Raw genomic sequence first — 15,152 nt, 5'->3', positions numbered from 1 at the left:
ACGTGAGTCAAGAAGTGGCCGCCATATTGTGTGTTAAGGAAGCGAAGAAAGGAATCAAAAAAAATCACTCTGTATGTGAGAAATTGTGTTTGTTTTCGTGTAAAAAGCATAATGACACTTTGAACTATGTTCCGCAATACACGGAACCATGGGAAACACAAAATATTTGATTTTAACGTGTTTCCGATATACAGAACTGTTACCCTTTGAACCAGTACAAATACTTTTATCAAGTTCTGCAGATGCAGATACTTGAATGTTATTTATTTATGTATGTTACATGTCTATATTTAGTTCTAAAATTATCTGGATATTTACCACATTGTAGATCTTTAACACACATACTGAGCTTGTATCTTATCACACACACACATTTAAAATACTCTAATTTTTTAATAGTTTCAATATTATAAAAACACATTTTCAGCAGATTTCTAATTTGTGCAAAATAATAGCTCTCCTCCCTTATGTTATTTCAGGTTGTGGATCTAGATACAGGCAAGGTTCTTGGGAGGAATTGCCTTGGGGAATTACATTTTAAATCTCATCACAGCATGAGAGGGTACTTCAAGAGACCAAAAGTGAGTATTTATAAAGAAATTCATGAAATGATGAGACTGAAAAGAACATCAATGCATTTTTTTTAACATTAACCTTTTCTTATTATAATTCTGAAAGAGAAATAAATTAGTCTTGGTTCATATTAAGCAGTGGCAGATTGCAATTTGAGGTTCTTTTGATTGTTAGTTTGTTAACATGATTTATATCAGTTCCTAAGTTAAAATAGTGTTCATGGTGTTTAAATGTATTCACTTCATCAGCAAGTCTTGTTTGATAGTAATCAGGCATAAGAATAATAAATCCCCTGGATATTGGGCGACATTAATAAAAATCAGGTCCTCCTGAGCCAGAGTGCTTGTACTGTACACATGCAATTTCACAATCATCAAGGTGTAACCCTTTCTAAAGACACCCAAATGTCGTCAACCTCCCTTCTATGTAGCACACCCTTGACTGCATTTGCAGGCTAGTGAGGCTCTGGCATCTGAACGCATACACAGTATGGTGTGGGGCTCAGGTTGTGTTATCCCTGTGTGTTTGCGACTGTCCCTTCATCAAACTCATCACCATTCATCTTCACGATTAGCCAAAGGTGGCAGAATAACACAGTAAAATGAACGAAACAATCAAAACAAGTCATCAAATTCTGTCCAAATATTCTAAACATGCAAATAACCTGCCAATGTGTTGCAAACATATAGATTAATTGATTGATTGAATTGAAATTGTTGGGAATGTCAGCACATATGGCCATTTTGCACCCTTCAATGTATGCGGGGAAATATCCCCTTATGTAAAATTCTTACTTAAAAGTTTAAAACAAGGGGTGTATAAAGCCTCTTGGGAAAAGTTAAAAAGTGCAATTTTGTAAAGAGACCTGCTCAAAACAAACACAACACATTACAAATTAAGAATAAATTAAAGATGGTGCTCCCTTTCACCTACTTGGGTTAAATGAACAATCCCCATTTAGCTAAATGATATTACATGCAAACATCTACTTGGTGCTTAGATCTGCAGGTACAATTTGGGTTTTGTAAACACAATTAAGATACTGCCATCTACATATACATTGCATTAGTATTAAGTTTTCAATACTAATTCAAATTTTCATTTAATTGTATCTACAATTTGAATTAGTATTCAAAACTGAATACTAATGCAATGAATATATAGATGGCAGTATCTTAAATCTTCCATTTTATGAGCTCTCAATTATGTGATACTATTGAAATCATGGTGCATGTGCATAGGTAAGTCTGCCTCTAGATATGAACATGCTCATATGGTTCAAGTTAGAATAGAATAGAAAGGTCTTTTTATTTACTACAGAGCGAGATTCAGCCGGCTGCTCTATAACCTAATCCCATTCTAGCAATTCAATATACGTAGTTGTTGTAATGATGCAATGATGGATATTGTGGTTTAGGGACTTTACGGGCAAAATAATTCCCCTGCTACTTTAAATTGATTCACTGTATTGGAGAAAGATTTCAAATGCATATTCTAAATTTGAAAATTTATTTTTCAGGAAACTGCCGAGGTTATTGACAGTTCTGGTTGGATTAGAAGTGGTGATGTTGGATATTTTGATGAGGATGGTCACCTGTATGTAGAAGACAGGATAAAAGAAGTATTTGAATACAAATTTCACCATGTGTGTGCTAATTACATTAATGAATTAATCAGTTTATGCAATCTAGTTCCAATTTTGTTATCATTTTAGTACAACATTGGTATAGTTCAAATACTGTGGTTTTGTCAAGTAAATTTCAAAATACAGGGTAATTATAAATGATTCATTGGGTTTGAAAGAGCTGCATTAAAAAATATATAACACATACAATAAAGAATGATACATGAAAATAAACAGAAACTGTCCAAGTTTCAGACATACTTTCACAAATGTTCAATGTGGCTTCTTTTCATCACACATCTATGCCCATATAGTCTAGTTTGCTCCACATGCGCTCAAGCATATCCACCCTACTAATGCAGCTCTAATGCAATCTTGCAGCTCAACCAAAGTTGTTGGTAGTGGTGGCACATATACTGTCTCTTTTACATGTCCCCAAAGTAAAAAAAAATCACAAACCTTTAGGTCGGGAGATCTAGGAGTAGTTTTTTCTAACATAAAGGCTTAAATAATGTCTAGTTGGTAAATGAACCATTCATTCAAGATCATCACAGAACATTTGCCACTTAATATCACATTGGTTATCGGTATGTGTACATTACTACGCTGTGAGTATATAAAAAATAGTGGAGAGTGTTAGGAGAAGAGGACAAGATTGGAACACCATGGATAGAGAGGAGTGGTGGAAGACCAGGAAAAAGTGGAGAGGCTTGACTTCTATGCCGACCCAGCCAGAGACAGGAAATGATTAAAATATATATATATACACGTGTATGTATATTATTTAAACAACAAAATATATAATATAGGAAAGCCAGAAATATATTAACACACTATTAAATTGGTAGAGAAGTAATAACAGTAAAACTAGAGGCGTTTGAACAGAGTTAGACTAAGACTCCCAGTGTTCAAAATTAGTGGTTGCAAGTCTTAAAATTGAAAGTAGAACTTTTTTGTTTTGTGCTATGTAGATTTTGAACTTGCCAATTTTGGCAACTAGGCAACAGCTATGTTCTGGGGACTGAGTAGCTCAAGCAACATACAAATTTATTTCTCCACTCATAAGAAAAGGGTGTTGTTAGAGTGTTGTTTTGCATAAAAACATCTTCAAATGAAAAAGCAGAAATTGCTTGACGATTATTTCAGTGGAGGACCAAAATGAATGAACAGATATTTCAACTGAGGAAAAAGTAAAATTGTGTTGCTGATGTGTCTCCGAGACCATGTTAGCTGTCCTGACTTGCAATAGCAGTCATGTGGTTAGACAGCCTGTCAGGAAACGTTACTGTACTATTTATTTCTGGTGCTGATATATATCAACTTAAAGGGCTGAGAAATTTGTTGAATATACTGCATTTTTATACATAAAAAACTGTAATAAACTACAAATGCTACTGATTTTATTTAGAAAATGTATTAATTACTGCAAAAGTAGAAAAATAATGTAGACATTTTAGTGAAAAATGAAGGCTCTACCAGGATTCAAAATCCGGTCTTTAGCATACAGTACTCTACCACCTGAACTACCGAGCCAGCCCTGGGTTTTTAGTTTGTTTGTTTTTCTGATTTTTTGCTGTGTGTGGATTTGTCTCTGTCCATGCTACCATGGTGGAATCTGTTGCACTTGAAGCACTGATGATGTTGACTGGGCCTAATTTTTCTCAAGAGTAGAGCTGGACGGCATATTTAACACAGATTTAAACAGCAACAGCGAAAAACCAGGTAAAAACAGGGCTGACCAGGTAGCTCACTTGGTAGAGAAATAGCATGTTATGCCAGAGACATTGGTTCTGGTCCTGGTCGAGCCTGTATTTTTTGCTGAAACTTCTACACAGTACATCTCCTGTGTGTGTCAAATTGTAAGGTGGACAAAAATAATGTGAAAATTTGACACACAGTAGGAAGTGTACATTGTAGAACTTTCAGCGAAAAATGCAGGCTCAAGCAGGACTCAAACCCAGGTCTCTGGCATACCATGCCACTGTTCTATCACCTGTGTGTGCCAAATCTTCATGTAATTTATGTCTCTACGCTGGAAGGAACCAGGCAACGTCAATGCCTACAGTGTTTCAAAGGGAACAGATCCTGCTACCATAGCACTACCATAACAGCGACAGCGAAAAATCATCTCCATAGCTCAGGTGGAAAAAAAAATGTTTTATATTTTTCATACATTGTGATTTGATAATTATTAATTTGAGTTATACTCTTGTGCTCTTTACACTTTAATTTGTATAAGCAGAATTATACTGAAAACTAGATCATTTCCAAAGTACCTGTTAAGACAGACACGTGTCTTTTTTACGTACTTACAGATATCTCCTTCCGAGCTTGAAAATCTCATTCTGCAGCATCCTGCTGTCCTAGGAGCTGGTGTTGTGGGAGTTCCTGACATGGAAGCCGATTGTCTTCCACGAGCATACATTGTCAAGAGGCCAGGCTGCAAAGTAACTGAGGAAGAGATAATTAACTTTGTGGCAGGTTAGTAGAATCAAAAAAAATTGTGCCAATATTACTTCTTCAAAGTTCTTGATATCGTGCATTAGGCTCTCTCAATCGGAAATGGGGAATCACATAAGTAGTCATTGAAAGATCAAGCAAACCGATTCATTTTTCCCAGATATTCCTTGATTAGTCTTCATACAGGTAAATAAATAAATCATCTTGTTTCAAATATAGAAGTTTGGAATGAATTTATAAATGGGGGAATCAAAAAGTTAACTGCACTTACCCACCACATTTTCTCCAGAAGAGATATTTTCATGAATGTGGTTGGTAACACTGTTTACAGTTTCCTTGAAAAGGTGGACTAAAGTTGAGCTATGGCTATCAGGATCAGATGTTATCAATGGTGAAAATATCATGTCAGTTGGAAGTGCCATCCAAAATGGAAGGAAGCACAGGGACTAGTTTTCCATGGGCAACAAGGTGTAATCCTATCGAGATTCATCGCCAACTGCATGAAGTGCACAGTGATACAGCAATTACGTGCCACGTGATTACAAAATGGTGTGTGTTGTTCAAGAATGGGTGTAAAGCTTTTGAGAAAAATTATCAAGCAGAAGGTTGTCAACTGCAACAACGACGGACAGTGTTGAATATGTTAATGAACCGATTCACAGTTCAGACCTCAACCTGCAATTTTCATGTTGGGCCTATGGAAGAACTTGTGAAGCAGCAATATCATTCCGATGAGGAAGTTAAAACTGCGACGCAAGGATGGTTATCGGAAGCTGGATGGGAACTCTTCAAACAAAGTATAGAGAAATTTATGTCACGCTATGACAATTGTTGCAACAGACGAGGATGATTATGTAGAAGAGTAGATTTGGTAGTGTACTTTCATGCAAATACAAGAATTGACCTCCACATTCCATAAGCTATTTCTATGCTAGTGCAACTAACTTTTAGAACACCCTAGTATATTAGAGCTGCAGTAGACCCAGTCATTAAGGCATCTGACTGCCGAGCAGGAGACATAGGTTCAATTCCCAAGGTGGACGATTTCAAGTGGGAATTTTCCCAGGAATGTCTCAACATGGAGTGACCTAGGGATTCATTCTGCCTCTAATAAAATGGGTACCTGGAGGTGAAGCTAGGAGGTAAGTTGGCCAGAACATGGTGCTAATTGTATCACTTTTATTAATGGCCAAGACTGTGAATGTTTTTTGATTGATTGGCTTGGTTTATTTTATTTCTCTTTTCTGCCACTTTTGGCTAATCACAAAGATGAGGATGGGCGATGATTTGATGAAGGGACACTTACAAAGAACACCCATGCACAGGCTGGGATTTGAACCCAGGATCTGGGACTCGTCGATGGCGCAGTGGTAGTGTTGTTGCCTTGCAATCAAGGGGTCACAGATTCGATTCCTGGAGGCACACAATGTGGACTTAAAACAACAAATCAATCAACCAAACAGAACCTCTGCCTTCAGCAAAATGCACCATGCATTGATGTTCAGTTTGGCATGTTATTATTTGCTCTGAACATATTAGTCCTGTAAGTTTCTGACTTGTCTTCACTGCACATGTGGCTGTGTGTGCATGTATACATATTGTATTAGTGATGTTCCACATTTCCACATTGCAAATTTTCCCAATTAATTTAGAAGAAAAACTGTCTTCATTACCAAAGGTTTCAGTATCTGGGATGGGAATGATAGTTCATCGCTTAGGGAAAAAAAAATAAAAAATAAAATAAAATCTCAACATAGAAATATGAAACATCACCTACAGAATATAAAAACTGCATTTACTGCACCCACAATGAATACACAGGGCGATGATTGGGTTCCAAAACTAAGGAGGCAAAGTGCCAAAACTGGGGGGAAGGGGGGGGGGGGGGGGCAAAGATAATTTTCTCTTCCCTCGTAGGTAAGGTTTAGCATAGTGCGGGGGCAAAAATAGCAAAAAAAAAGTGGGGGGGCAATTGCCCCCTCACCCCCCTTAATTGCCGCCACTGTGCATATATGTTACATATTGTTTGCTTTCTTCCCTTACTTGAAGCCTTTGTATGTATAATATTATGGAGCCCAGATTTATAAGCGAACTGCATATTCTTTTCCAGACTTCTAAAGGTAAGAAGAAAGGTTATACTTCGTATTACATACCTTGATGAGCTATTTAACTAAGGTTGAAAATGCTTATAAATGCTTATTTCTTCAGGAAACAGTTATGCTTGCTTATTTTATGATTTTGGTTTAAAATAGCTTATTTTACCCAAATCTGTCATATTTCAATCCTATTTCAATCACACAACTGCATCGGGATGACGAGAGCAATGCTTCTAAATAGCCGCACGAGAGAAACGGCATCCAAGAAAAGATACAGTACATCCATAATAATTTTTCCAAATTACCTGATATTATAACACAGTTGAAAGCTCGAAATAATACATTGCAACATTCGCTTTCTCTTATTGATGAAATTTCAGTAAAACTGTGTCCGACAAGCTCAGTCAGGAATTACTGAAAAATCCCGGTTAGAAAACACTGTCAAATTTATAAAAATATTTCTGGTGAAGAAACAGACATTGAAGAGGAATTCAATGAACAAGAACTGTGGTGTTTTTCACATGCACCTGTGATGTCATGCTACGTGGAAAGAACATTTTCACTTTACAAATCCTTCTTCACTGACAAGATGCAGGAGCTTCACACAAGAAAATCTCAGGATGACCTTCCTTACATACTGTAACAGCTTTGAATAAGGTAAGAGTTCTAATAAACAAATATTTTTTCAGATTTTCCTGTATTTGTTTATGCTTATTTTGGTGCTTATTAACTTGCTTATTTTACTGTTTGATTGTGCTTATAAATCCGGGCTCTAATTATGATATACTTATACACAACCATTGTTGTTTCAGAAAATGCTGCCTTTTACAAACATCTGCGAGGTGGAGTTGTATTCATCAATGAACTTCCAGTAAGTCGCAATGGGAAACTTCGAAGGAATGTCCTAAAACAAATGGCTGCAAGTAGCAAATAGAACAAGAGTCAAGAGTGTTAACATTTTACCTGAAAAGAATGTTGTAAGGTTACAATTACTTAGTAGATAATTTTCTTTTATATAATACACATACATATATGTATATTTAAATTAAAATATGCAGAAAATATATGTTTTAAGCCTAATAAATCTGATAAATGAAGATAATTTATCCTGAAGATTTAAGAAATTTTCACTACAGATATTTGTAAAGCTGAATTTCTTCAAGAATTTTAAGTTGGAATGAATCACTGTAAAGTGAGTGCTAGAGTATTAGGATACATTACAAGTGAGCTAGGAAAAAAAACTATGTAGCTCTTGTGTATTATTTTTAATCTTAAAATGGCAAAAAGCCACACAACCATATAAACAATAGTATAAAGTTTTTCTTAAAGAAATTTACATACAATTTACAGGAAAGATAAACAAATACACTCTGCTAGTAAAGCATACAAATAAATCTCTTACAAAGAGAAAAAAAAACCTTCAGTGATCTTTACAGAACTTTGGTAACAAACTACCTCAGGAATACATTGTCAAGCATGTTATTTACTACTGTTAAGTACATCGAGTGAGGGCAACAACAAAATAGAAAAATTGTTTTTGACATAAGAATTAATTATGTATCTACATTAGCAGATTGCAAAACTTTGTTATAATATTTTATTATAGAAAACTTTTGTGTGCATACAGAAAAACATATGGTACAAAAACATTAGGGTAGCATGTCTTCTCTTTTTTCCTATACAAGCATGCACAATTTGATATTACATTGCATAAACTTAACTCCAAATGTATGTGAATCTAGTGTGTTAAAGACAAATAAAATAAAATGTCGAGAGAAAGTGGTGGAATGTGATAATACAGGTCTTTATTTATTTGGTACACATCAAGAAAAAAATGGGTATAAAGTCTTCCACAAATACATAAAAACATCTACAAATATTTTCATAAGACTTGATAGTAACATTTAATAGGGTAGTTATATTGTATTAGTGCATAAAATTGCTGTCTCCCTATTTCCCTATTACCTTAAGATCTGCTACACTAGAAATTAGGGGGAGGGGCAGTGAACAGATTCTGATCCTTTAAAAATCAGAAAGATCGAGAAAGAACCGATTCAAAAATTACTCTGCCACATAATATAAAATCACATAGTTTTCAAACAGTTGCTCTTATTCATACAGCTATTTCTACAAAATTTTCCAGAAAAATAAAGAGAAACGATACAGTCAAGGCAAGAATAGTTGATTATGTATATATCAATGGACCAATTAATCCATGATGCAACAGCCCTCGAGGGCCTGTGCCGATTTATTGACCACCGGTCTCACTCCCACATGCCTCAGAAGAGGTGAGCGATCATCCAACCAATTATGGTGTGGCCTGGACAACCCACAGCCGTCGTCGTAGGTTTCCATCACCAGGTTGGGTTATGCTACTCATCCATAATTTTCTCACAATGGTGGGTGACCACCAGCCCAATACACTTGTTGAAATCTCAGGAGAAATGTTATGCCCCCCCCCCCCCGTACCCTGCCCAAGAGACTTGAATGAGAACACATTCCGTATTCCATACCCTGAGCCCAAAGCCTAATGCCTTAAACTGCATGGCCATGGTGCAGGACAACCAGTCCAATCCATATTAAAAATATTGGAAATTTTGTCACAGCAATCATTTAACAAACTAAACACACTAAATTCACACACTTAATTGTTTTGCAATATTTCAAATTTTTACAGAATACTACGTATTCATTCATTAAAAACAAACAGGTGTTATACAGTTGCTACATTGGTCCCAACTGTCTAACAATGATACATTTCAACTTCCCCCCCCCCACACACATAGTCTATTACATATTTACTTCTATAATATATGCAAAACAAAAACATCTTTATTGTTCACTACTTTAATGTTACAGTTGAACACACATGTGGATAATACCTAGAGTAATAACAAATGGACCTATGACTATTGTATTATAAATTTTGAATGCACACAACACACATAGTGATGATTTATTTATGTAAACAAGGTTATCAATGTGTAACAAGTAGTTAACGTTCAGAAAAGCCTTTAACAGCAGTTAGAAAAATAAAATTAGACACAGAATCCACGTTGAAATTTCAATATATCTTAACATCATCTAATCTACATTAATTCTTTCTTTATCAAGTTAGTCTAAGGTATGCTTCCTAAGAAGCAGAAGTCTACAGTACTATTTTACTCATGATACAACAAAATGCACTATATTTAGAAATAAGAGCCTATGTAACGTTAGTTCAATCAAAGTGTATGTTGAAATTTACGTCCATTATGTGCATGGAAGCCATTTACCACAAATATATGAGCCACTAATTTCAACTTTCATCAACATAATACTGGTCCAAATACATTGTATCGAAGAGTATGTTGGAGTATCTTCTTTCAGTATATATTCAAGTTAGAGGTCCCTCTCTTTCAAGTGCTGAAAAGGGCTCTCCTGTCAAAGTTGCATATTTGCTTGCTTGGCACCCTCCCTGATAATACAGGGTGATCCATTTGAGATGTCAGAAAAGTAAACCAGATACAAGAGGTTAATGTATGTATCTCTGAGAAATTTATTGTAATGTAACCAGAAAAGATGCAAGCTTTGAGTGAGTGGAGATTTACAGACTTTAGCTGTGTGGTGGTGCTAGTATGCATGGTAGTCTCATACAGTGTGTGAAATTTTCGAGTGTTACATGCACACTAGCACCGCCACATGGCTGAAGTCTTAAACCTCCACTCACTCGAAACTTACATCCTTTCTGGTTATATTACAACAAACTGTTCTGAGATATGCAGATTGTATGTATGCACCTCTTCTATAAATAATTTACTTCTCTGACATCAAAATGGATCATACTGTATAAACCCCTATTGAAGAAATAATTTTTTCTCATCTTGTGTAACATGCTGTATTTGCTTCCACTTGATTGGTATTTTTTAAGAAAAACACCACACTACATGCCACATCAGGATTAAAGTTCTGTTAATGCCATGTCTTGACACTGATACCAGTGCTTGACTATGAATTAATACATAAACAGCAAGAAATAATACTTGCCAGTCATTATGCACTTTCAATGTACAAAGAATACTAAATTCATATAAACTGTAAACCATTAGGGTAGGTGGAAGTCATCTATTATATTTTCAGCATTGTAGTATATCACTGCAAAATGTTAGTGTCAAAGCTGTTAGGGATAATAACATGTTTTAAAGCCCATGAGATTGTAACTTATCTTAAATTTTGTTTCAGTGTTTTATATTTAACAAATAAACACAACTTTTTCCAAGAAAAACACATTTTTCAAACAAACGTAAGACTGGAATTCTACACAGATATCATTATATGCACATACACAATTATATTTTTGTTACTCTTGTATATCATCATCAGGTATTAGTGAAGATGCATCATGTAGCTAAAAATCTCAAAATCTGGAGTGAGGTTACATTTATAGCTACTTCTCTAGCTTCTATAATGTTAGGGAGAAATATGGTATACATTTCTTTCTGCACATGTGTGGATTTTCTATACAAAGTGAGCACATTTTCAATGTATTTATTTACTACCTCGTCTGTCATTTCCAAAATATGAATAAAATAGTAATATTTCAGCAAGTGGCACTAGACAGTGTTTATTAACGTAACAACATTAAATCAACACATCAAATGAATCCAGCCATTTGTTCAGTCTTCACTAAAACTTGCTATTGCAAAATAATACTAATAAAAATAATAATAAATAAAACTAATTCGTCATGAGAGAACCAGAGGGATGTAACTCCAATTTATCAAATTTACAGGAGGGAGGAAACACTGTATTTGTAGGAATGTGTCTTGAAGGAAACACTGCATTTGTAGGAATTAGTCTTGACTCTTAAAAAAGAGTCAGTAATTTGGAAAAGTGGGACTATCTTTCAGTTAAGGATTATATCTTGTCCCAGCTAACTGTGGAGCATGGTCGCGCATAGCAGCGAAGAAGGAGGAGGGAAATCGAGTGGTGGGAGTGCAGCGTTGCCAACCGTAGGGCCCTGATCGTACATGTACGGATGTACGGTGCAGACCTTTGTCCGTACGCTAAATGTACAGCTTGTCAAAATTTCCACTTGCTGATTTATCGCTAATATTTCCATAACAAATTCTTAAACCAAGCGAACGGACCTCGAGACAAAAGTACGGTCAGTTTGCCATGTGGGTACTATATTATTGTTTTCAAAAGTTTGCAACGCTGCAGAACAACGGAGAGAAAGCGGGTAACTCCAGTCGTCCATTACGCAATCCCGTTTCTGTCACTCTTCATTGGTGGAGCAGACTTGCGTCACTACTTGCTCAGAGACTTGTTCTCGTTGCCTGGTTTACAGTTAGCTGGTACAGGGTTTAGAAGTGGAGATATGTCGATCTGACTACAACTAGAGCTCTTATTTAATTATTAACACATCATTAATTATTTAAACAAAACTAAAAACTGCTTTTTTAAGTAGCATTCCTCTGGATCTCATACGAAGAATTACAAATGTGGATTAATTTTAAATATGCAAATCTGACATTAATAACTTGATATTTATTCAACATACACATTATTTACATGCAGTACTTAGATCAAACCCTTGAAGCATATTATGTATAAGTCATGGGACAAGAGACAAGGCAAATGACTACATTCCCCCAGTGCCCATGTACCTGATCTCATTTATGTACTGTAGGCCTTTAATGGATTCTGGCCAAAATATTGCAATTGCAAAATATTATTCACAATGGTTGGTGGTGAATGAGGGGAAGAGCTGACAAATATTACAAGATGCAGAACAGTGAATTACACAAGTCAAGGTTCTGTGCAACACTTCCATGTAACATGACTAGAAACACAAATTTAATTTTTAGCTGCACTAAACTGCAATAAAAACTTAATTAAAAATAATTTACAAGGGAAAAATAATACATTTGAATTTCCTTTAATGATTAACATTTCAGATTTGATTTACACACTTGAAAATCCAAAAATATCAGGGCACTGCAGATATTAAATCACGCACTGGAAGGGAGTTACAATATACTGGTTTTCAATAAAGCTGACATAGAATGCTACCTAGAGAATTCAAAATATTATGTACAGTGTGTTCACAAATGATAGGCACACAACTTAATTTGTAATACAGTTGTTACCAACGTACATCTGTGGTAGCTGGAACCGACATAGGGAAAAGTTCCAGTAACAGGTTTCTTTACTTACCATTAAAATTTGATTCTCGGAAAACAACAGCATTTTAAGTGGTGTAGCACAATACTACATGAAATTGTACCTTATATCTCGTCTCATTTCATCTTTACCAAAATAATTTTTTACATGTAAAAGTTTCAAAATCTTTGTAACTTCTCAAATTACCTTCACTTTGCTTCATCAATTAGCAGAAGCTATTAGAAACTTGTCCTAACTGCAAGACTGTTTGACACAAATAACGAACCTGTAGTTAATGAGGAAGCAAGCAAAATCACTGTCAAAACTATAATTTGGAAGGACTAGTGTGCTGTGAAGGACCAATTAGGGAGACTTCACACTGAAATGATAGGCGACACGTGACACATGTCGATTGAGAATTTCACCAATTGAACAAGGGCTCTGCACCCTGCAATGCCGCTATGGTGTGAAACATTGCTGTTGATTGGCTCATTTCCAAGCGACATGTGTTGAGTGCAGCTTGTCACTTCAGACTGAAATTTTCCTTAGTTTAATCTCTGGTTGCTCCAAAATGAACATAAGTTGAAACATATCCTCTATGTACCATAAGCTACTTTAACATAAATTTTCGTTGAAATAACCAGGTCTCCCTCACATGTCATGGCACTCAACTCAATAACAAGATTACTTTGATTTATTCTCCAGATTTCTTATAAAACACTTCAACATATGTATTACACACACACACATGCACACAAATAGTATACTTTATAGTTCATGTGATAAATCTGGTGCTAGCTATAGAGAGACAAGAGAGATAAACATGAACAACAAGAATTACCAACTGTACTTTCCTTTTAACAGAAACAAATGGAGTTCTCCACATACTCTGAGCTTAATTATTTTACAACACACCTTAATTACTTAAAATTTAGTCAAATGTCAAACATCGTATAACAGTTGAAAGTTACTTAGCCATTATTGTCTCAATTATGCACATGCAATTTTGCAGCACACATACGTACATTAGCAATGTTAAAATTTCATAACACCCTTAATCTTTAAGTATCTCTTTTAACAATTTCCACATTGAATATCAGAACAGTTGAAAATGATTTGTTTATAGGTAAAAAAAAAAAAAAAAAAAAAAACATGTTCGAGTTCTTGTTTATAAAGTCCACTTCTTGCACATATGGGCTAATTGGGACTGGACTTAACAGTTTAAAGTGGGGATCCAAACAACTATGTGACTCCACAAGGTATCGATTCTGGGACCCCTAGATTACAAGGTGACAACATTACCACTACACCATTGGGGAAGCTCCCAGTAAACAAGAAAAACTAGATAAATAAATACTCTTTTAGCTCAAATATGAATTCTTTCTATAGTATTTAGACATATACTAAATGTGTCCGACTCCCCAGAAAATACAGTGGAACTCGATGTTATGTTTTTCAGGGGACCAATGTGAAAAGAACTTAAAATACAGGAAAATGTAAAACAATGAACATTTTATAGCATTTGGCTCTATTGGAACCACAAAGATTAAATGTATAATGTGGGAAAATGTAAAACCAGGGAATGTAAAATCGGCATTTCACTTTATCTCAACGCCCCCATTCTGCCAACAGACTTACTTTTTATTTTCTGATGCCACCACTGAATAAAATTTACATTAAAAATAGGGAACTGAGCTCTTGAAATCAAATAAAATATAATTTCAGAATATAAAGTAAGCAAGTCCTGTGCACCACACTTCCAATGTAATTTATCAAATTTTATTTCACAAAAAAATTTGGATGAAAAAAAATAATTCAATATTTTGATATAATGCTTAACAAATGATTTAAATATTTAAATCTGTCAGCAATAACATTAACTTCCATGTACATATTTGTAAGTTTTTATACAGTGCGATCATTTTATCGTGCACAATGGGATCACACCATTTGTGTTAAGCACATTGACAATGAGTGACCAAGGTTTTGTTTCGTTTTTGTATGTTTTAAAAGGTAGTTGATGCTTGTCTATGTTGGCTACGTAGTTAGCTAACCTAACGTTAGGTGGTACAATACAGTGTGCTCTCTTTAATTCGAACTTGGATAATTCGTACCAAAGCACATTCCCTTTGAAAACCCTATCTTAAACAATGTTAAAAATGACTACTTGATTCGAATTCTGAAGGTTAAATTTGGATAATTCGAAGTTAGGTTTCCAATAATTTAACATAAATCTTTCCAAGAAAGACCAAAGT

At 35.1% G+C, this 15,152-nt stretch overlaps 1 protein-coding gene across 1 annotated transcript in view; it reads left to right on the top strand.

The window, feature by feature from the left end:
• The window catches only part of LOC145997191 (uncharacterized), a 36,057-nt gene extending 27,319 nt beyond the window's left edge, over nt 1-8,738 (top strand). The window contains exons 10-13 of the mRNA XM_083133961.1: nt 480-581; nt 2,093-2,218; nt 4,513-4,678; nt 7,566-8,738. Of these exons, the coding sequence (XP_082990087.1) occupies nt 480-581; nt 2,093-2,218; nt 4,513-4,678; nt 7,566-7,687 (516 nt within the window). The 3' untranslated portion in view covers nt 7,688-8,738. The remainder of the gene's footprint in view (nt 1-479; nt 582-2,092; nt 2,219-4,512; nt 4,679-7,565) is intronic.
• The last annotated feature ends 6,414 nt before the right edge of the window (nt 8,739-15,152 follow it).

This window comes from Lepisma saccharinum, chromosome 1 (genome assembly GCF_977018435.1).
Source record: "Lepisma saccharinum chromosome 1, izLepSacc3.1, whole genome shotgun sequence".
NCBI classification, from domain to species: domain Eukaryota; kingdom Metazoa; phylum Arthropoda; class Insecta; order Zygentoma; family Lepismatidae; genus Lepisma; species Lepisma saccharinum.
Note: the sequence above shows the minus strand (reverse complement) of the source record. Positions and strands in the feature narration are given on the sequence as shown.